General features: G+C 35.0%; 1 protein-coding gene across 4 annotated transcripts in view; it reads right to left on the reverse strand.

The window, feature by feature from the left end:
- The window catches only part of LOC137636604 (uncharacterized), a 155,267-nt gene that overhangs the window by 114,300 nt on the left and 16,639 nt on the right, over positions 1–24,328 (reverse strand). For all 4 annotated transcript variants that reach the window (XM_068369008.1, XM_068369007.1, XM_068369006.1 and 1 more), the window contains exons 3-20: positions 17,278–17,370; positions 15,581–15,674; positions 14,934–15,063; positions 13,801–13,940; positions 13,546–13,673; positions 12,446–12,643; positions 11,709–11,905; positions 11,225–11,342; positions 10,873–11,054; positions 10,325–10,452; positions 9,691–9,773; positions 9,083–9,265; positions 8,726–8,961; positions 3,362–3,492; positions 2,652–2,781; positions 2,230–2,351; positions 1,324–1,454; positions 816–1,058 (exon numbers count right to left, since the gene is read on the reverse strand). In XM_068369008.1, the coding sequence (XP_068225109.1) occupies positions 816–1,058; positions 1,324–1,454; positions 2,230–2,351; positions 2,652–2,781; positions 3,362–3,492; positions 8,726–8,961; positions 9,083–9,265; positions 9,691–9,773; positions 10,325–10,452; positions 10,873–11,054; positions 11,225–11,342; positions 11,709–11,905; positions 12,446–12,643; positions 13,546–13,673; positions 13,801–13,940; positions 14,934–15,063; positions 15,581–15,674; positions 17,278–17,349 (2,646 nt within the window). In that variant the 5' untranslated portion in view covers positions 17,350–17,370. The remainder of the gene's footprint in view (positions 1–815; positions 1,059–1,323; positions 1,455–2,229; positions 2,352–2,651; positions 2,782–3,361; positions 3,493–8,725; positions 8,962–9,082; positions 9,266–9,690; positions 9,774–10,324; positions 10,453–10,872; positions 11,055–11,224; positions 11,343–11,708; positions 11,906–12,445; positions 12,644–13,545; positions 13,674–13,800; positions 13,941–14,933; positions 15,064–15,580; positions 15,675–17,277; positions 17,371–24,328) is intronic.

Consider the following 24,328-nt stretch of genomic DNA (forward strand, 5'->3'; position numbering starts at 1 on the left):
CATAAAAGTAAAAAGTAAGTTAGCAGTATTTATACCTTTGAAATGGTGCTTTAAGGAGCATTTCACGGAGCGACACAGGTTGAGCCAAGAAAGCGTATCTTTTAATCAGTTTGTATTATTCCTAATTATAAAAAACCTGAGACCTCATCGAAGTTCTTAACGAGGTAAAAACAGCTACCTGCCGGGTGGTAAGGCGGCTCCACTCACCCGACAAGTAGAACTACCTTCGCTTTGGGCTTTAACCCAAGACTTCTGGGGTGGTATCTTAAAGGAATCAGGTTTGTGTCATTAGGAACTAGAGGGGCACTCAGTAGAGCGCAGACCTCTGCCGTGGCAGCTTATTTCTTGACCTTGACCTTTGACCTTAACATGTATTAATTGGTATGGATTTTCATAGTCAAATATGAACCAAGTTTAAAATCTCTGTGACAACGATGTCCAAACTTATGATTCATCATGTGAATTGGACATTTTGCTTGACCTTGACCTTGACCTTGACCTTCCAAAATTTATTCATTTGCAAATTTTTACATAACAATTAATCCCTGCAAATTTCATATCTCTACGGTTAAGATTGTGGCAAGCTGTTCACAAACAAACACACACAAATAAACACACAAACATGGGGTTAAACATAGGCTCCTTCCAAATTTGTTGGCGAAGGTAAAAAATACAAGTTGATTAAAAAATTTGTGATTTGTTTCTATACATAATATACTTTTAATAGGAGACACAACCTTGGGAGGTATGAAAGTCCCTACTAACCAAATTAGGATAGCATGAAACAACTCCTACAGTTGCCAAGGCTAACTTACCAGATCCCGCATGCTTTGCGATAGCTTCGGATCAAAAGTAGACACTTCTTGAGAAATCCTTGTGCCATTCTCGCACAAAAACTCTTCGTATCTCTTGACGCTTTCCTTAATGTCCTCTAGATCGGCCCAAGACTCCGGCAGATTGTAAACATCGGAAGAGGGATAAAATTTGGTTAGAGTTATTGGCCCGCAGGGATACATCATCCAATCGTGCGTCTCGTTGACCAGCAAGGCGTAAGCATCCTGCAGAGGATAAGCAGTTTATTTGAGGAACCTGGACATGGATAATAATACAAAATATTATTTCCAAATGTTAAAGATCATACATTTCAAGAAAGACGACCTCACTTTGAAGGTGACTTGTGAATTGGTTAGACGAGTCACTCGTCTATAAAGGTTGAATACTTCATAAGTAGACTTTTAATAGCCTAATTTTGCATTAGCTTTCTATGACTCGGTCAGTGCGATTCTCCCCTCCATACTGTATATCAATGAATTCTAAACGTACCTCTGGTACTCCATTCAAAGTCCACAGGTAGGGAATAGCCAGGATTCGAGGCACGACATCTAAGCTTTTCTGAAAAAGGCTGTAAGTATAGGGAAGCTCTTCCTCGAACCATTCCTGCAAGGAACTCCTACCTGAAATAAAATAATGAACTTTGGTCAAAGGATGGCAAAATGAAATACAAATACTTATCAATGGTGTACAAACGTTTTTTCTATCAATGCATTTAATGCAAAGTAAAGTTCCAATAGAATTTCTATAGAAAATAGTTCTAAATGTTCTATAAAAACGCAAGTGAAATTAAAGGTTCAGCATTATGAATGACCAATATTAGTTTGGTTTCTTCACTTTATCACCATTCACTTTGATGTAAAATTTTCTTCATCAGATGTGGTACGTAAAAATTTTCACAAAGGGACACCGTTTACTTTGGTGTAAAATTTTCTTCATCAGATGTAGTACGTAAAAATGTTCACAAAGGGACAGTTTTAAATGAGAAACAACAGATTTTATGCAGTACAGGAATAATTTGTCAAGCTTTTAAAATCAATGATTAGAGAAGGCATTTTCAACCATGCTGGGACCATGGAAGGTCCACCTAGATGCCAATCATAGCTCACTAGGACAGTAAGATTCTGGTCACTAGTGAAAACTATCTGGCAGCGAGCGGGACTCAAACTTTCAATAAAGGGATTGCGAGTCACAGATGTTTCCATTAGGGCCATTATATCCCTAAGACATTTATAAACCAATGGTTTTGTAACAGACATATTTACCCTTTTTATATTAGCCAGATCCATTTAATGAGATGCAAATGGTAATTCAAATTAACGTAACTTAAAAAACTCAAACTTCTCAATGTCTGAAATCTAGAAATCTCCATCTTCGTACATTTCTCGTCGAACTTACTCTGGATTCGAAGAATAATGTCGTTCACTGCGCTCAGTAACCCCAGGAGTTGCGGTACAGGACCCGGAACCTCTATTGTGGGGCTTTCCAGCATTTCCATGACTGATAGCACACCATCATAACTGTAAAAGAAAACGTGTTCGTAAAAATTCCATTTCTATATTAAATTGGATGTGTCTTTGAAATTCTCCATGCTCTGTATAGAAAGGTTGAAAAAGCATTTCATCGCTTTCAACTGAATGCTTTTTCAACCTTTCTATACAGAGCATGGAGAATTTCAAAGACATATCAAATTTAAAATAGTAAAGGAAAACATTTTTATTCCATCTACGGTTTATTTAACTTTTTTATCATTACTGTATAAGGACAAAATTTCATTAATAAATTCAACAAAATAATACTGAATCGGTGGATATTCTTACACGTTACTTGGGATCACTTGGAATAATATTTTGGACAGATGGTCACTAAAGCGAAGGTCTTGAAGCTGCCACGGAGACTTCACGACGTGCAGAATTTGCAGCGCCGTGTCTAAAATGGATGCAACCACATCTGCAAGAATATAATTTGCATATTAATTTCCTTATAAGAATTTATATAATCCTTAAGATATTAAGAAATAGAGAAAGTCCTTGACTTTAAAATCTAATAGATTCACAGAAGCTGTTCGTAAGTCGAACTTTGTTAAACTTTGGTCTACAGTAAGCTTTATCTAACTCATGCTTACGAATTTCAGTGGCAAAAGTCAACTAATATTCCCATTTCATGTTGCAAAGGTCTTGCTTACAGCATCAAATCATATAATATTGTTTTATCAGAGTATATCATTATGAATTTTTTATATATCCGAGATTCATGATTTCAGTTCAATTTGTTTGTATCTGAATGTTTCTAGTTGAATGTTAGAAAGTTGAAGACCTTCTTTATGCAACCATCAGGGCCTTGTTTATGCAACCATCAGGGCCTTGTTTATGCAACCATCAGGGCCTTCTTTATGCAACCATCAGGGCCTTCTTTATGCAACCATCAGGGCCTTCTTTATGCACCCATCAGGGCTTTCTTTATGCAACCATCTTAAGCCATATACAAAATATTTTAATGGATTTTACAAAAAACAACAATCACATCTTACCAGATAAGACAACTACCGGTTGCCCTCGTAACAGGACAACCAAGTCTTGAGATATTACATCTGAATGGAGGGCATTTTCCCTTTCCAGTTCGGCCAGACTACTTTGGGCTAGAGTGACGCAGATCCGTGTACTGTTAAGATGATAATGCAAAGTTCTTGATTACATAAAAAGCTAATTTCATACAGAAAAACAATGATTATATTTCAAGGTCTTTACTGTACTTGATTATTTGAAGATTCAAGCTCGTACCTTTAAACATATTTACCATATCTCAGTTTTCAAAAATTCTTTAAACAATATAGAATCTTTTGCTCTTGAGCAAAATGTAATGACTAGATTTAGACTGACATTACATATTTTGCAAAATAAGAAAATGTTGAACGGTTTTTGCAAATCACTATTTACTTTGTTTTCACAATGATTCGATAGATGTAGCTCTCTGCTCGTCTAAATGCTGTTATATCTTTGCATAAAATAATAATAATAATAATAATAATAATAATAATAATAATAATAACAATAATAATAATAACAATAATAATAATAATAATTAATAATAAATAATAATTACAACACTAGGTCTACTGTATACTAATATTGGAAATGAACACGCATTAACATCAATAACATAGAAAAAAAAAATCAAATCAAAGTCTAAAATTCTCGGGTGTGAGGCAAGAACAATACCACCAACTACAAATGTTATAAAACCTAGAGTCGTCTGTACGTACAATTGCCGTACACATGCAAGGTTTATTTCCCAACCAATTAGCATGTAGTCCTACAAGAGCCAAAAACTAAATTAATCAATTTACTAATGATTAAATGAATTTTCATGGAGAGACAACAAATCCACTATACATCCAGAACTGAGGAGTATGGTATCCTGTGCAGTAAACGGCTCCTCACCTATCCTCCTCCTTAGATTCCTAGACTGGGTTAAGTCTGTTTGGTGTGCAGATATCTATGGTTATCATAGGATACGTCCCCGATTATACACGATATCTTCGGATAGTCGTTCCGGGGGTTAGAACCCCGTGATAAATGACGGTAATTCTCTTGTAATATCATTCGCAGAAGTATTATACAGTAGGAAGCAGCCGGAAGAAACTTGCATCAGGACGACATGGCTCGGGCCCAAATATAGATTTTTCCTACGTCAAAATCCCTTTAATAGTTCTTATTTTCTAAATATAAATATATCTATACACCCTATACGTATGATTGTCTTTTTTTCCCTTCTCTATCCATATTACGTCCTTCGTATCTAATTTTGCTCTCAAATAAAAAAGTAATCTCCTTTCTCATTGCTCTTCCATTCTAATTCATCATCATCATTATTACTTGCTAAGCTACAACCCTAGTTGGAAATGCAGGATGCTATACTGTACGCCCAAGGGCCCCAACAGGGAAAATAGCCCAGTGAAGTTTTTTTTCCTAGGTTACAATACCCTGTAATACACTACAATAATACCGGCCATGGTACAGAGGCTATGGCACTACCCAAGACTAGAGAATAATGGTTTGATTTTGGAGTGTCCTTCTCCTAGAAGAGCTGCTTACCATAGCTAAAGAGTCTCTTCTAACCTTACAAAGAGGAAAGTGGCCACTGAACAATTACAGAGACGGGATCCAGGTATTTTTGTAGTGAATTACATGGCAATGTAACCTAGGAAAAAAACTACTGTTTCTTATAGAAAAAATTACGATCTCTTAAAAAATGACACTCGTTTCCGTCGCAAATGAATAGTTTCAGAAATATATATACATCTATATCGGGGACCCCCAGTGGGAACTCGGGGTTTTGGATGGGGAAAACATACTGGGGAAACAAAATATAATTGTTTTCCTATAGTAAATAACATGAATTAAGCGAATTTGATGGTCATTTCAATCGGAAACAAACAGATCGAATCAATTCGGATAACTTTGAGATGCACGGAGTCACTTCTCTTACGAACGAACGATAACATTAGCAACGTTACCAATAATACACAGTGTTACCAACGTTGACGTATGTGAACCAGAGTTACCAACGGCACGTTGACATTACTAAAGATAGTAATAATAGATATTTCCATATATTAAATAATTTCTCCATATAAGTTTTACTCAATATATACAGTGAACCCTCGCTACTTCGCGGTTCGACCATCGCGGATTCACCACTTCGCGGATTTTTTCCATAACCCATATATATACAGTAATATATATATATATATGTATGCATGTATTTATGTATATATGTAGGTATGTATATGTGTATACATATAAATATATATATATATATATATATATATATATATATATATATATATACAAACACACACACACATATATATATATATATATATATATATATATATATATATATATATATATATATATATATATATCTAAAGTAGGAAGATGTGATGTAGTTCTAAGGGAAAAGTATGGGAAATATGTCTGGGTAATAAGCAAAGCTCTACCTCCAGTTTGTTTCTACATTATGATCAGAGATAAATGTAAACAAAACATTGGTTGCCATTTTTTATCGTGCTTTTTAGCATGTTTAGGAAATGCATGATATAAAATCACCTTTACTATTTGTGCCTGTTTTAGTTTAGGGTACTGTAGTACATGCATTAAATGTTCTGTACATTAAAGGGTAGTTTGTTAACAGTACTACGTACAAGGGAAGGTTTTAAAAGTCTGAATATACATGTTGAATAAATAGGTAAATATGGTGTCACTACTTCGCGGATTTTCACCTATCGCGGCCGCGACTGGAACCTATCTACCGCGATAAACGAGGGTTCACTGTAAAATGTACAAAAAGGGCACAGAACCTAACAAAGCCACCTAACCTAGCCTAGTAGTATGACAGGTCACAAAATAACATTTGATCTACATCGGACGTTGGCAGCACTGGTTACTATTTTTTCATGACACAATCTTTGTAACGGCGCCTCCAAAGTTTATCCAGATATACTGTTTTGCATTTTCCTCCGGTTATTATAATTTCAAGAAGGTAATGTATTGAGAAGAAAAGGCTTGTTTTACGTTTATATATCGATTCCCCAGTATGTTTTCCCCACCCAAAACCCCGAGTTCCCACTGGGGGTCCCCCATTATTGGAGGATATAGATGTATATTTATTTCTGAAACTATTAATTTGCGACGGGAACAAGTGTCATTTTCGAAGAGAGCGTAATTTTTTCTATTAAAAACAGTAGTTTTTTTCCTAGGTTACATTGCCATGTAATTCACTACAATGAAACCGGGATCCAATATAGTGCTGTCTGGCCAGTCAAAGAACCCAATAACTCTCCAGCGGTAGTATCTCAGCGGGTGGCTGGTGCCCTGGCCAACCTTACTACTTATGACCAACAATAGCTATATATTGAGCATAGAGAATTTCAATCATAATATAGTACCGAAATTAGTTAATCTAAACTAAACGAAAAGTAAGTCAGTCAATAATTGGGGAAAAAATAGGTTTCAATAGTTGAAAAATCAATGATCAACAATAAACACAATGGTAGATACAGTTGGAAAAATATTAAATGTTTATTTATTTGGCGATAACTCGAGAATATCAAAGTAATTAAACTGAAGTCTAACTTACAATAATTTTGTACAGGTTTTCCTCCATTTTTGTATTTAATATGCACTTAATTTTCGTTTTAATTGAAAAAAACACAAAACAAAGTCTTGACTTCATAGTTACAGAAAGTCTATATTCTCTGGAACAACAATTTCAGTCTTCTATTTTATTGTTAACTCTTTATCTTTAGAACGGCTCCTCATGTACTCGTGTTTTGGATTTCAAATTTGTACATTTATTTTCTTTCGTTTTAATTTCTTTTTATTTATTCTGTTTGTTTTTCTTTCTTTTTATCTATAGATGGTTGACGGAAGCTCTTAAGACTTGTTGTAATTAACAAAGATACATTTATTATCATACTCTCTTTTTTTATCAAATTGAAACTTTTTACTTTTTCTGTGTAACAAGAAAGTAGGATATAGTATTTAATTGTACCTTTTTATATATATATATATATATATATATATATATATATATATATATATATATATATATATATATATATATATATATATATATATATATATATATATATATATATATATATATATACTGTATATGTCTATCCTCAATTTCTTTACAAAAAATAAGATATTTCTATTATTATCATTACTTGCTAAGCCACAACCCTACTTGGAAAAGCAGGATGCTATAAGCCCAGGAGTCCCAACAAGGAAAATAGCCCAGTGAGGAAAGGAAAAAAAGTAATAAAATATGCATAAATTAATAAGTTAGATTAGACACTAGTACACTAGTAGTACTAAATATGGATACATATGAACCGGTAAATATTAGGGGGACAACTTTTGAAATAAAACAGATTATTCCCATTTCTAATCTAAAGTCTAAAGTCTTCATAATCTGCTGCACTAATATTATTATTATTATTATTATTATTATTATTATTATTATTATTATTATTAATTGCTAAGCTACAACCCTAGTTGGAAAAGCAGAATGCTATAAGACCAGGGGCCCCAACAGGGAAAAGAGCCCAGTAAGGATACGAAAAAAGGAAAAAATAAATATTTTAAGGACAGTAACATTTAAATAATTCCTACATAAACTATATATATTTTAACAAAACAAGAGGAAGAGAAATTAGATAGAATAGTATGCCCAAGTGTACCCTCAAGCAAGAGAACTCTAACCCAAGACAGTGGAAGACCATGGTACAGAAGCTATGGCACTACCCAAGACTAGAGAACAATGGTTTGATTTTGGAGTGTCCTTCTCCTAGAAGAGCTGCTTACCATAGCTATAGTCTCTCTTCTACCCTGACCAAGAGGAAAGTGGCCACTGAACTAAAAAGAATATAATGAGTTCTCTTACTAAACCTGTATCTGCTCTCATCCTCTTATCAAGATCACACTTCATTCCATAAGGGTTGTTGTGGCCTGATTGGTAACGTCTCTGTCTGGTGTTTGCCAGACGTGGGTTCGAGTCCCGCTCAGACTCGTTAATGCCGTTAGTGTCTGCAACCTTACCATCCTTGTGAGCTAAGGCTGGGGGGGAGCCTATAGGTCTATCTGCTAAGTCAACATCAGCCACGGCCTGGCCCTCCCTGGTCCTAGCTTGAATGGAGAGGAGGCTCGGCCGCTGATCATACAGTATAAAATATGGTCAGTCTCTAGGGCATTGTCCTGCTCGATAGGGCAATGTCATTGTCCCTTGTCTCTGCCATTCATGAGTGGCCTTTAAATTTTTTAACTGATTTGTAAACGGATTATAACAAACGGTTTAGAATATTGAAATGATTGACAGTGAAACTCACACGGTGCGTAGCAAATTCTTCGTGTCGGTGAACCCACGTTCGATTCCCTGGATCGCCTCCGAATCGCCCGCTGGTATTTCGCCCAAGTAATCGCCGACGGTTCCGACGACGGAGCGTTTCCGTCTCTCGGCTTCGCGTCCGAGCAGAGTGTAGAGAATTTTGTGGAGAACCGTCACCGTCATTTCTAATTCTTTCACGACAATTTGGGCGGTCGATGTTGAAAACGATTCCAGTAGCTATAAACAGGAAAACATGACTTAATATAGGCCTATAAGAACAAAATGTTAGCAAAAATTAATGTTAGATTAAAGCCTTACATAATGATAAATTTTAATTTCACAGGTCATTATGACTTACCTCCTGCAATGCCGTAGGGTCAGTCAAAGGCATTATCAGAGATTCGATCTCTCTAAGCTTTCCGACATTATATTCATCACCGCACAGATGTTTCTCAAATGTCTCCCATTCGGCCAGACTCATGTTTGGCCAGTTGGTCTCTCTACAGGTCCACTCCACCAGCTGGTTCTCCTGTACCAGTGTCTGTGAGTGATTGCAAGTGAAAAGTATATGCGTATGTCTCTAAGAATTGAATAAATTTACCTTATGAATATAATACTATACACCTATAAAGTGAAACATATTCAGGATAAAAAACGGATTTTGAGCAAAGCGAAAAATCTAATTTTGGGTAAGATAGCCATATCATCCTGATGGAAGGTTCCTATGAGTAGCTTTCAAATATCCCTTCGACAGCTACTCATAGGAACCTTCCATCAGGACGACATGGTTTGAGCCCAAAAATATCATATGATAATTATCAAAGTAATAAGTGTTCTTGTATTACATAAACTTTTCCTTCAACTTCTATCTTTGATGTCCAATTTATGTAAATATAATGAAAATAAGGGAATTTATGCCACATGGATTAACTAATAGGAATAAGGTAACATTAAACTTCCACTGACCTTGGTTAGGGTGACGTTGGCGAATGCCTGCAAGACGTGCAAGGCGACAGACGAAGGAACGTCTCTGAACCACAGTGATGCACCTTCGGGAGAAAATAGTAAAAGAGAATTGAATTATTCCAATTTTGTTGTATGATTCAACTCTACAAATAAGATTTGACGACACAATAACAAACTTTCTGAGATCACTGTTGGAGCCCTTGTGCTTGTAGCATCCTGCTCCCCCAACCAGGGTTATAATTTGACTAATAATAATAAAAATAATAATAATAATAATAATTATTATTATTATAATAACAATAATAATAATAATTATTATTATAATAGCAATAATAATAATAATAGTAATAATAATAATAATAATAATAATAAAAACAATAATAATATTAATAAAATTAATTATAATAATAATAATAATAGTAATAATTATAATTATAATAATAATAATAATAATAATAATGATAATAATAATGATAATAATAATAATAATGATAATAATAATAAAACAATAATATTGATAAAATTAATTATAATAATAATAATAGTAATAATTATAATTATATCAATAATAATAATAATATTAATAATAATAATAATAATAATAATAATAATAATAATAAAATGTCTTACGTACTTTTGGTAACGTTCAGCGCCTTCGTTGCAAGATGCAAGGAAGCATGCGCCAGCGGAAGGATCCTTTCAAAATCTAACCGAGCGTCTGGCATCATGCGATCAGAAGCAACGGCCAGTGCCTCGCCGATGCTGAAATAACGAAATATAAAATTAGATTGTAAGAGAAATCCATGTGAAGCAATGTGTTCTATACATTGGTCTTCTTTTACAAAGCAAAAGTGGAAATCACAATAGGTATTACAAGCATGTAATATTTTCGAACAGGATTGTTAAGATGACTTCAGGAAGTTAACATTCTGATCTTCCTCGTGTATTTATGTGACAAAATCTCTAATCATGCAATTTTCTTTCACATGGAGGTCCAAGGCAGTTATATGGCCCCAGCTTCTAAAATTTTCTTGTTGGTCACCCAAGCGCAGACCAGAACCAGTGCCGTTTAATCCCACCTGTCACAATATCGGTATTGCAGAGAATGGGTTAATACAAGTACACAAAGGAAGAAAAACAAAAGAACATCGTCCATCAAATCATATCATCGTATCACCTTACCTCGTAAAATTCAAAGGTCCAGGAGCCAGAAGAGTTGGCAGCAACGACGTCGTCAACACGACGGCCGTGTGTAACTCGGGGATGTCCTCGATCGCTTTCGTGATTCCCATGAGCTGGGACTCCGTCTTATTGATGGCCTGAACACCCTTTGTCAGCAGGTCCATATAGGGATCAGAAATGAGCTGAAAGTACCAGATTCATTTTACCAATAGATGGCAGTGTCTTCCATATAAAAGAACATTGTATGCTCAATCTACTCATGCTAGGTAATCAGTAAATAGTTCACATCTCTGTCTGCATTTAGAATATCTTCACATGAGAAAATAAAACCAAATACTTATATCAGCCTCACCTTTTCAGAGGAAAGACTAATCATGGCCTTTGGCGCAAGAAGCATTTGAACTTCCCTAGAGCCGTCGAGTTCGGTAGGTTTAAAGAACTCCTCAGCCCAGTTGACGAGACTTGTGAGACTATTAAGGAAGAAAGTTTGATGTAATGTTGAGAAAACCAAGAGATGAATGACCTTATTACTATCTGAGGTGGTTAAGAATAAACTCATAGCAATGGGTTAACCATCTGACCTAAGGTAAACAATGAGTTGATTGAAGGACTATATTGATAACTCTGGATTAATCATATGACTAAACTGATGATAGGTCAGTCATAAAATTAAGATAGAGTAATAGCAATGGTATAATCATAGTATTATTTGATATTATGGCATGTTTATTTCTACACAATGAGAGGCTCTTCTATCAGCTATATCGCCTCACTGATTACGTTATTCACCGAGCAGAATTCTGTAAACAAGAAAATTATGAATTCACGACTATTACCTTTCAGCGTTCCATCCAGCCTCGTCAAGCGTTGACATGGCCGAGATCAAAGGCTGCGTAGCTACGTCGAGAGCATTAAGCATGGTAGCCAATGGAGCTAGTGCCTCGAGTCGTCCCAGAGAGGCTAGGAGTCCTCCAACCTCTTGGACCAGGGATTCTGCTTCATATCCTCCGATAGCTTTTAAAACATCAGAGACCTGTGTTGAGAGAACGGAGATGTATTTGCCACCGTTAGATTTACCCGCGAAGACTTCAATTCACTGCTAACGCACCAAAAGAGAACCAAGATCTGTTAGATTTACCCATAAAGACTTCATTTCACTAAAAATGCACTAAAATAAAACCAAAATCTATTAAATTTACCCATAAAGACTTCAATTCACTAAAAACCCACTAAAAGAGAACCCAAATCTATTAAAGTTACACATAAAGACTTCAATTCACTAAAAACGCACCAAAAATGAACCCAGATCTGTTAGATTTACCCGCGAAGACTTCAATTCACTGTAAACACACCAAAAACACCCAGATCTATTTAGGGCTAACCATACAGGTTCTGAACTTGTTTAAGGTGCCACACAGTAATTATTTTCAAACCTAATTATTCATATTGGGATACTTAACAGTGTTGGAAGGATAGATAAGATAAGAATCAACATCATGTAAATCATAACAAATCCCATTCATAGGTTTAAGAACAAGCTTAACATTAGCAAGACAGAAGACCAAATCTTTACCTTGTTGAACAGATTGGACGGATCCAAAGAACTGACGAAGACGCGGCTTATGTTTGCTATCTCGCTGCTATTGATTCTGCAGAGGCTGGTGGAGATGGTAGCGACGTCATCGCTAGTGGGAGCCACTAGGAACTGGCCTAGCTGGTCTGGCGAACATATCACAGTTTTAATATCCCGGTAACCTACTAAGGACATCACCTGAATGAAACAAGAAGAAAGGTCATTATTTAATTATAAGTAGATCAGGTATCGAGTGATTTGTGAAATCTGGGTGATATGGCTTGTTGCTTGGGCTAGGAGGGCCATTCAGCGATGGGGCGCAAGACTGCACAAGTAATGCATACAGTGCACCACGTGAAGTCCACTGACGGCACTAGCCCCTATGTGGTAAATATTGGATATAAACACCTAATGAATATCCTATGAACATTTTAATTATATTCTGTATTAGCAATACTTGGAAGAAATTAATTTGATATTATTATTATTATGCTGCTATTACCACTATCTTCGGTCTTTCGGATTAAACTAGACTTCTAGTTGAATACTACCAATGTGCTAAGCTTTTTCTTTCCCATCAATGTCCCTACATTAAGGAGTCGGTTGCCTGGTGTGCCCTCTCGAATGCGTTTCATCAACGGCATCCTCTTCCAACCAAACCTCTTCTCTCCCTATCATCCTTCACCTTATCTCGCCATCTAATTCTCTGCCTCCCTCTGGATCTTCTATTCCTAACAGGTTCCTCCCCACCATCCATTCTCAACACATGCTCACACCATCTCAGTCATGAAAATCTTATCACCTCTGTTATCTTTACTACACCTGTCATTCTTATGTCAATTTTCTAATCTTTCAAGCAGTGATATTCCTATAATCTCCCTCAGCATTCTCATCTTTGCTCTCAAGCTTTTCTTCCACTTTTCTTCTTAGAGGCCACGTTTCCAATCCATACATCAACACTTGTCTTATCACTGAGCTAAACACTAGAATCAAATACTGTACAGTGACTCCTCCTGGCATTGTCCAAGAACGAATACGAAGGGAACTTGATAAACTTCCTCCCGTAAAGTTTGGGTTGTGTTCGATGTGCTTCAACTTACCCTGGACATGTCGAGCCTTGACTCCAGGATGGCATCGACAACTTCGGCCTCAAATCCAAATCTGCTGGTTAAAATGACTTTCATGTCCGCTGGTGATCTGATGACGTCGGCAACGCGCAACCCATTTTCTGTAAGCATAAGTTAACTATAATACGGGATTTACTACTACTACTACTACTACTACTACTAATAATAATAATAATAATACAATGATTACTAGTGATTACTGAATGAGAAGAAAGAGAAAAGACTCACCCATGAGAGCTGTGAGATTAGGACTCGAGATAACATGAGTGAGATTAGCAAGTCTCCCGATGCTCGAAGGTAGCGAGGCAAACTGGGCTAACGTTCCATCGCTTTGGCTCTTTCCTGTGCTGTTCAGTAAAGTATTGACTCTGCAAATGCAAAAGATTTGGGAACATTATCTTAATTTAACTCATATTCATTTTCAGTCCTACATTCATGATTTCTATAATCAAATTTTCTATCGTCACTTGCTATTCCTCCCACAATTCACTAGATAGAGCTGATAAGTTTTGGATGTAAAATATGATGATCATAGCATATAAATGATGTGCCCAAAAGAGTAAACAAATTTGCATGAATTCACAACCTTCCGGAAATTCATGATTCGTGAGAGGAATGGAACGCTGTCCAAAGAGCCCACGAATTTGTATGAACTTACTACATCGTGTAAATCTTTTGGTTGAAATAATGTTTACTAAAGTAATAATACAACAATCCCCTGAAGCTTCCAACAGACTTGTGAATCACAAAAACATCTTTCCATCCTAAGGGCCCTTGCACACGGGCCAATTTTCAGTGGACTGTGGTTGCCACTGTTCTGTGGCAAAAAATGAAATGCACGTTTCTATGGAAGCCCGCGCACAAGCCAATTTTCAGTGGTGGGGTGTTTACACCGCTCCACTTTTTCGTGGCACCATAAAACTGTGGCAGCCACCGTCCACTGAAAAGTGTCTCTAAGATTCTACTCGCCACTTGTAAGACTTTGATTCAGTCGTAAAATATAAGATGATAGGTTCCTTCAACACTCAAGAGGTCACCCTTGATAGCTACTCTCCAGGGAGTTTTCCTCTACTAAAGATACAACTTTGAGATTAATATAGTTGGGTTTACTATCTCACATCCTACTCCAGACTTCCTAATGTGTCACTAAGGTCTTAGAAATGTTCTCTATATATTTTGCTCATCCTATAAATAAGACAAACATAAAAAATTATCCTTGTCAATGTATAAGGATATAAAAATAACTCTTTCCACTTTATGGAAGGTCTACCATCTTGTTTTGATCCAGTAACTACAAACAAACCTAATCATTGACAGCAAATTTCCTCAAATAACAAATTCTAGAACAGGATTAAACTCACGTGGCTCCAGGGTATGAGTCTAGCAGGTCATCGTTCGCCTTCTGCTGGCATTCGTTATTCAAGTTGCACACGTAAGATTGCAAGATCGCTAGCGGCTGCTGGCTGGAGACTATTCTGGGCTTGAAGTAACCTTAGGTCAAGCAAAGAGAAAAGAGGTCAGGTGAATCTTAGGTTTTTTTAAAAGTGAAATTATTATAATGACAATTATGAAGGGAATAAGTACGTCACGTGTGGGTTTTCGTTCCGATAGATTTATATCATGTTGCATGCTGGTCACAAATCTATTGTAGTGGAGTTTTCTGAGCAATATTCAATGTTTAGCCTTAACTATTCCACCTAGATAAGTCAAATTCTGCTTAATAATCTCATAATGCTATTCTGAGCGGCTCTCTTCTGTTACTCATCTAATCAAAAGCATAAAAATGTGAAGAAATATTGTTAAAATACCCTATTCCACCTAGAAACTTAAAATTCTGCTTAATAATCTCATAATGCTATTCTGGGTACCTCATCTGATAAAATATAAGATATTAATATGAAAAAAGTATTGTTAAAATATCTGACATAATGAAAACTAAAAATTTCTTTTTCAAGGGAGACTGAAATAAATGTCAGAATATCAAACTTAAGCAAAGAGGACAACTTACAAGCGCTCTGGAGCTGCGGAGGAACTGTCGACTTCAGTCCGGCCAGGAGAGCGAAGGGGAGAGCAGCCACCAAGATGATGCTCAGAAGCCAGGGCTGGAAAGGTAAGTGTAAATACAATAAAAGGATTAAATGAAGATTATTACTATTATTATTAACACTAGCTAAGCTACAACCCTAGTTGGAAAAGCAGGATTCCATAACCCCAAGGGCTCCAACAATGAAAAATAGCAAAGCTAGGAAAGGAAATACAGAAAATGATAGTATAGTGTACTTGAGTTTACCCTCAAGCAAGAGAACTCTAACCCAAGGCAGTGAAAGACCAGGGTGCAGAGGTTATGGCATTACCCAAGACTAGAGAACAATGATTTGATTTCAGAGTGTCCTTCTCCTAGAAGAGCTGCTTTCCATAGCTAAAGAGTCTCTTCTACCCTTACCAGGAGTAAAGTAGTCACAGAACATTTACATTGTAGTAGTTAACCCCTTGAGGGAAGAGCTGTTTGGTTAGCTTAGTGTTGTCAGGTGTATGAGGAAAGAAGAGAATGTGTAAAGAATACGCCAGGAAGTTACTCGGAAATGTGGCGTTCAGATTCTAGCATATAGACTGCGGCGGTTTGGACATATAATAAAAATGGGAGAAAACCAGTCAGAAAGTATCAGATATTGAAAGCAGCAGGGTGGAAGGTAGTACAAAGGATTACAAAAGCACTGTGAATAGGCACGGATGGAAACCTGGATCTCGGGGGAAGGAGATTTGAGTGAAGTGGACAAGTCTCCCACGACTGCTGTATCGCAGTTGTAAAGGGTTGAGATTCTGTAGATCAGAGCTGTTGCCATATTTCATTAAGCCTGTTCTTTGTCAAATGGGGGAAAGTATGATAATCTGGTGGAGATGGAATTTTAAATTTTATATTTTTGACTGGATTAGCAATAATGACTGACTACCTTTAAGGGTGCCAAGGCAACGCGGACCTGGGAGGTTAAAGGCAATTGAATCTATAGCCAAAGGGACTGCAAAGACCAGGAAGAAATACCTACAGTGAACCACGTTAGGCGCACTATCGACACTACGTCCATACGGGGCCAAAACGCTTTGACGTTATACTATTAAAAAATAATGAAAAATCAAACCAAGGACTCTTCAAATGAAGGTAAGGGCGATGCCAACTGATCTACCGGAGGCCGCGAAAGAATTCGGCAGATATAACCGTCCCGAGTTTGATCCCATTGAGAGGTAGAGATCTGATTTTCAATCATGATAATAACTAGAACAAGCAATCGCTAGAGCACATACCTTCACCTATATCATGCTGTATATCACAAGATAGGCAATTGAATTATGCATATTTTGACATTAGTTTCATGCCAATCGGATAACAATTGATCACAATATAGCAAAACTACTTTTTGACTTTTTCATTACCTTGACCTTTGACCCACTCATGTTGTACACCACAAGATAGGCAATTGAATTATGCACATTTATGCCAATAGGTTAAAAATTTACCACGATATAGCAAAAAAATTTTTTTACCTTTTCATGACCTTGATGTTCAACCACATCACTCCCAAAATCATCCCTTCAAATTTCATGATATTCAGTCAAATAGTTTTTGAGTTATGCGAATTACAAACAAACATACAAACATAAATAAATAGATACACGTCAAGCAAAACATAACCTTCTGGCGTAACTTACCCACTGTCTCAGGTACTGGAGGTAATGCCGCCAAAACAGGCATCTCAGCTGCGTCAAGACGCCGCCGGCCATGACGTCACGTCGCCTTTCCCTCTGGAAGAAGAAGAAACAAAACAACTACAGTACTTTTACTTGGAACAATTTGTGTTCGTAAATCTGAAAGTTCGTAAATAGGATGTTCGTACCTTAAGGACTGTCTGTACCACTAGAAGAAGAGATGAAAAGAGGGGCCGTTGCAAAGGCTATGCCTCACCCTAAACCTGATTTGAACAGGTAGAGACAATATTTCAGTTTTCAAATTATTTATTAGGGACATTATAAAAGCCGTAATGGCATCCAGATCTTCTGAGGGTATTTCTATGTGAGCTTAGGAAAAAAAAAAAAATATATATATATATATATATATATATATATATATATATATATGTGTGTGTGTATATATATATATATATATATATATATATATATATATATATATATATATATATATATATATATATATATATATATATATATATATATATACACATGCACACAGGATCACTCACAGCAAATTAACCTAGTATTGCTGGGCCTGACTTGTAGAGCTTTGCTGATCATGGCGATACACAGACTCTTTCACCACATTAAGGTATCCACACTCAGAAAGGGTTAATATATATATATATATATATATATATATATATATATATATATATATATATATACATATATATATACATATATATATATATATATATATATATATATATATATATATATATATATATATAGATATATATATATAGATAGATAGATAGATACATAAATAGATAGATAGATAGATAGATGGATAGAGAGATACAATGGCACAAGAATCTTTTGTAAAGAAACATTACTTGGTTTTGTAACCTTTTCATGTAATGGTATGTTATTTATAAAAGTAAACATTAGAACGTTAAATGAACGGCTTATGTTATTTTCAACACAAATGACCAATCCAAAGATTAATAAAAGAGCAGGTTGTTATTTTCACCAACTGAATTCTAATGCTTGTAATTCAACATGGCTTCCAAAATGACGTCCAAAATGGCGTCCAAGATGGCCGACCATTCTTGATCATTATCTCACTTTGCTACTTGATATATATTTTTTTTTTAGTTATAGATCTTGAAATTAGGAATATTGATTAATCTTAGACCTTAATTAATCAAAATAATGAATGAGTATGCCTTAAAATCTAGAGAAAACTAGATCTATTTTCTTAAGGGTCGACATAACGTCTCCTCATATCTGCGTTACATATAACATCAATATTTTATCTTTACTGAAAGGACAATTTTAATCATATAATACTTATGGTCACAATGCACTGCTAATTATAAATAAATAATATATATATATATATATATATATATATATATATATATATATATATATATATATATATATATATATATATATATATATATATATATATTTATAACCACAAAATTTAAGAAACTATAAAACCATAAAAGTAAAAATATGATAACATCTACTATCATGAATTCACTTTGTTCTTACAGAAGACCATTATAAGTTTCAGCGGGTCACTCATACCTTTTAAAGAATAGCAAATCGATATTTAGTCTCTTTGCATTGCACCCTTGGAGTGCAGCAAGCTATAGTTCTTATTGACCAGCCTTGAAATGGCATTGTATGACCTTTTGTAAACTGACAAGGCAGAGTTGTACATCACATGACATTGAATATCTGGTGTATCATTAACGCCAATCCAAACTTTACCCCCTTCTATAACTCAGCTAGGGCTTTGCAGTGTTTTGTATGTTTACCATTGTATCATTTAATTGCAGTTTATATTTTATCTTTTACTACAATATACATTCTGTAAATGCTATAGATTCCAGAATCCACTTTTGTTTGAGGGTACGGTATACCGTGATATGACTGTACTTACATCTAGACGGCGATATGCAAAGTATAGATCGCACCGTTTAGCACGATACAGTGGACGGCTTATGCTGTATGAATGATCCACAATTCTCAAGCAATTTCTTTAACTTGTTTAAATTATGAACATAAATACCATACCCTGTAAAAATATATTTGCCTTCAGGACCCCTCCATGGTGACAAAGGCTAATTTGAGACTTGCCTCTACACAGGCGGCGATTCCCCAGGAACGGGCCCACAATTCTCAAGTAATTTCTTTATCTTGTTCAAATTATAAACATAAATACTATACCCTGTAAAAATATAATTGCCTTCAGGACCCCTCCATGGTGACAAAGACTAATTTGAGACTTGCCTCTACACAAGCAGCGAGTCACCAGGAGCGGGCCGAAGATTGATTATAATATTCACCAATTCCAACGAGGCCATTAAGACAAAGAGCCAAGGGTGCCTGCAGGACTGATCTAACTGAAATTGATAAATTTCTAATTCAAGGTTCAGCAGCACCTAATAAATCACAACTTTAGAGCCGTTGCTTGATGGCGTCTCGTGGTGGTGCAATTACTCTTACGGCAGCTGTGGATTGTGAATCTATATTTGATGATTGAATATGCCAACATCAGCTGATTGAGCTTTATCATTATTAATGCTAGCTATGCTACAACCCTAGTTGGAAAAGCATGATGCTATAAGCACAAGGGGCTCCAACTGGGATAATAGCCCAATGAGGAAGGGGAATAAGGTACCAGATAGAATAGTGTGCCTGAGTGTACCCTCAAGCAAGAGAACTCAACTAAAGATAGTGGAAGACCGTGGTACAGAGGTTATGGTACTACCCAAGACTCTTTTCGCATATGAATGAAGTTTGTAAAACCTCCTTAATGGTTTAAAGGTTACTCATAGATGACCGGGGCATGTGACCGGTCATTGCCGCTGCCACACATTGTCATCGAGACCGGACGTATATATGCAATTGATCAATGCCCAAACCAACTCTCTCACACAAGCTGGGAGAAGAACTGGGTAATGACTGTTGATGGCTCAATAGGCAGATATATGGCCTCCCAAAAGCCCAATCCCTAGCTTGCAAGGACGGTTAGGTGTGGACACTAATGAATACTATTGTGAGTGGGGTTTAAACTGCCAACATACAGAATGTGAATTATGGATATTCCCACTGTGTTACCATAGCCCTTATGAAGGATTATTAGTCACCAGGAAATTGCCAAAAAATTAAAAATTAATTTTCAGGTATGACAGTGAACTAGCAGTTGCAGACATTGAAAGTCTGAGAGCAATAGACTAGGATGAGGTACATGGCGTCCTTTACTCGCATCGCGTCACATGACACAGATGAGTTTATCGTCGTCTCAAACAGATTCGACTTAGAGAAGCTGTTTGCTCTATCTCAGGTACTGTGGACAGGAAATATCGACTCAAATGTAGCCCAAAGCATTAGCTGCATACTGGGAGTCCTGTTTTACAAGGAATAACAACCAAGCAATAACACATCGGTGAAATCAATCTGATAATATTGCTGTTTTCAAAAGGTGCAGTGAGCCAAAGAAACTTCCTCAAGATGTGCAGACTAGCTTTTAGCAATAGGCCTATATGCAGACTTCTTGTTTGGCGCACAAGCTCAAAATTACTGAGCTAGATCAGTAATTTTGGCACATATTTAAGAATTCACAGGCATAAGCATTTTTTCTAAAGGACAATCATGAATGGCAGAGGAAAGGGACAGGGACATTTGGATTTTCAAAACTGCATCTCAGTTTTTCTTCATCTACACATTATAACCTTTTAATAGATATATAATGCCAATTATGCACACACACACACACACACACACACACACACACATATATATATATATATATATATATATATATATATATATATATATATATATATATATATATATAATGACTTCTTTTAAAAATAAATATGAACTCACATCAAGTAAACTGGTTAAATCTAGCTATATAGTGCCAATTATATATATATATATATATATATATATATATATATATATATATATATATATGTATATATATATATATATATACACACACACACACACACACACACACATATATATATATATATATATATATATATATATATATATATATATATATATATATAAATATATATATATATTTATATATAATAACTTCTTTCAAAATAAATATGAACTCACATCAAGTAAACTGGTTAAATCTAGCTATCAGACCAAAACGAAAACTTCTGTAGAGAGAGAGAGAGAGAGAGAGAGAGAGAGAGAGAGAGAGAGAGAGAGAGAGAGAGAGAGAGAGAGAGAGAGAGAGTTATAACAACTCACAATAACAAATTGTACATAACGCCCCCTTAATGAAGAGGAAAAATCTATAACTTTCCAGACAGAACCATTCGAACTGACAATTGCTTTCTAACGATGAGTAATACTTTAGATAATTACAGAGTATGAAGATGGATCTAGCTCAGCTTACGCTGTGGCTTGTCAATAAACAAAAGAGTTACTTAGCGACGGTGTGAAAGGTTTTTTTTTTGGCTGGGAATTTATATTTATTTACAGGAGTCGATTAATACCAGTTTCGTTGTTATTTAAAGGGAGGTGGCGTGCTTTTGTGATATAAAGGGGGTTAGAATGCTATATAATAGTTGGGTTTGAGAAATTAATGTCGTTAAAGATGTATATTTAGGAGTACTATTAAAACTTATTATTATTATTATTATTATTATTATTATTATTATTATTATTATTATTATTATTATTATTATTATTAGAGTACGCGACCCGTCATAAACGACGGCTAATATATATATATATATATATATATATATATATACATATATATATATATATATATATATATATATATATATATATATATGTATATATATATATATGTATATATATATATATATATATATATATATATATATATATATATATATATATATATATATATATATATCATCTCACCGGGGTATGGCTAATTCCTCTCCCCATACTCGAGAGATATGGAGAGCCGAAATAAATAAATATATATATATATATATATATATATATATAGAGAGAGAGAGAGAGAGAGAGAGAGAGAGAGAGAGAGAGAGAGAGAGAGAGAGAGAGCTAAACACTGACTCTTTATCATATATGGGAGATTATCCTTATTATTATTACTAGCTAAGATACAACCCTAATTGGAAAAGCAGGATACTATAGCGCCAAGGACTCCAACAAGGAAAATAGCCCAGTGAGGAAAGGAAATATATAAAGTATGTATGAAAAGTAAAGAACAAAAAATATAAAATATTTTACGAGCAATAACAACATTGAAACAGATCTTACATCTATAAACTATAAAAAGACTTATGTCAGCCTGTTCAACATGAAAACATTTGCTGCAAGTCTGAACTTTTGAAGTTCTACTGATTCAACTTGTTTAGGAAGACCATTCCACAACTTGGTAACAGCTGGAATAAAACTTCTAGAATACTGTGTAGTATTGAGCCTCATGATGGAGAAGGCCTGGCTATTAGAATTAACTATGCCTAGTATTACGAACAGGATAGAACTGTCCGGGAAGATCTGAGTGTAAAGGATGGTCAGAATTATGAAAAATCTTATGCAAAATGCATAACGAACGAATGGAACGATGGTGCTAAAGATTAATATCTAGATCAGGAATAAGAAATTCAATAGACCGTAAGTTCCTGTCCAACAAATTAAGATGAGAATCAGCAGCTGAAGACCAGACAGGAGAACAATACTCGAAACAAGGTAGAATGAAAGAATTCAAAACTTCTTCAGAATAGATTGATCACTGAAAATCTTTAAAAACTTTCTCAATAAGCCAATATTTTATGCAATTGAAGAGGAAACAGATAGAATGAGCTTCTCAAAACTGAATTAGCAATCAGGAATCATACTTAAAATTTGAATGTTATAGAGTTAGAGAAACATTATCAATGCAGAGATCTGGATGTTGAGGAGCCACTGTCCTTGACCTATTTTTACTTGCTATTTAGTTTATACGAAATTTTTTCTATAATAATAATAATAATAATAATAATAATAATAATAATAATAATAATTATTATTATCATTATTATTATTATTATTATTATTATTATTATTATTATTATTATTATTATTCAGTAGCTTGTCCAAATGAAAGTATTTAAAACTGTATAACTATATTATGTACATTCTAGTCCACTGCAGGACGAAGGCCTCAATCATGTCCTTCCGTGCGCGCGTCTGTTTACGGTCTTCCTATGCCAGCCCATACCGGCATATTTTCCTAGCTCATCAATCCATCGTCTTCTCTTCCTTCACCTGCTTCATTTGCAATTTCTAGTGTTCCATATTCTTTTTTTTCCATCTATTATTTCTCATTCTCATTGTGTGCAGTCACTGAATATCAAATTTCAATGTCTACTGGATATAAAACTAAAATCTACATAACTACGAATATAATTTTCTTAATGTACACATTAAATACACATTCATACACATACATTAATCTATTTATTAATTCTAATGTCATATAGATATAAGCATTGAATTTATACGCTTGATTAAAAATATCTTGACCGGTCAAGTTTCGTGCGTGTAAAAACGCACGCGTTCTGTACCTGTCACAATGACTGGGTTGCCAGAGGTACGATGTCTCGCATTCTTGCCACGTATGGAACGTTATTTTGAATGACACATCAGAAATTATTAATCAATATGTATTAATAGGAAACCACTGTCGAATATGTATATTGTCTTGGAAACAAACAGAAAAGCTGTTGGTTTTTATGATTAATTATTATATAAATATAATCTTAATTAGATTTATTAGTTTTTAAAAGGATCTTTAGGGTTTGTTAAAGAATAAAATATTGATGAGTAAAAATACGAGGCCTACATTTATTCATTTTAAGAGGATACCCAAGTTTTGCTAAAAAATAAATTTTGAATAGGGTAAAAATATTAGGCCTACTTAAATTGATTTTTAAAAGGTTCACAGGGTTTGTAAAAAAAACTATTGATTACAGTAAAATTATTAGGCCTACATTTAATTATTTTAAAAGGATCTTTAGGCTTTGTTAAAGAATAAAAT

This window comes from Palaemon carinicauda, unplaced genomic scaffold, assembly GCF_036898095.1.
Source record: "Palaemon carinicauda isolate YSFRI2023 unplaced genomic scaffold, ASM3689809v2 scaffold34, whole genome shotgun sequence".
In the NCBI taxonomy this organism is placed as follows: Eukaryota; Metazoa; Arthropoda; class Malacostraca; order Decapoda; family Palaemonidae; genus Palaemon; species Palaemon carinicauda.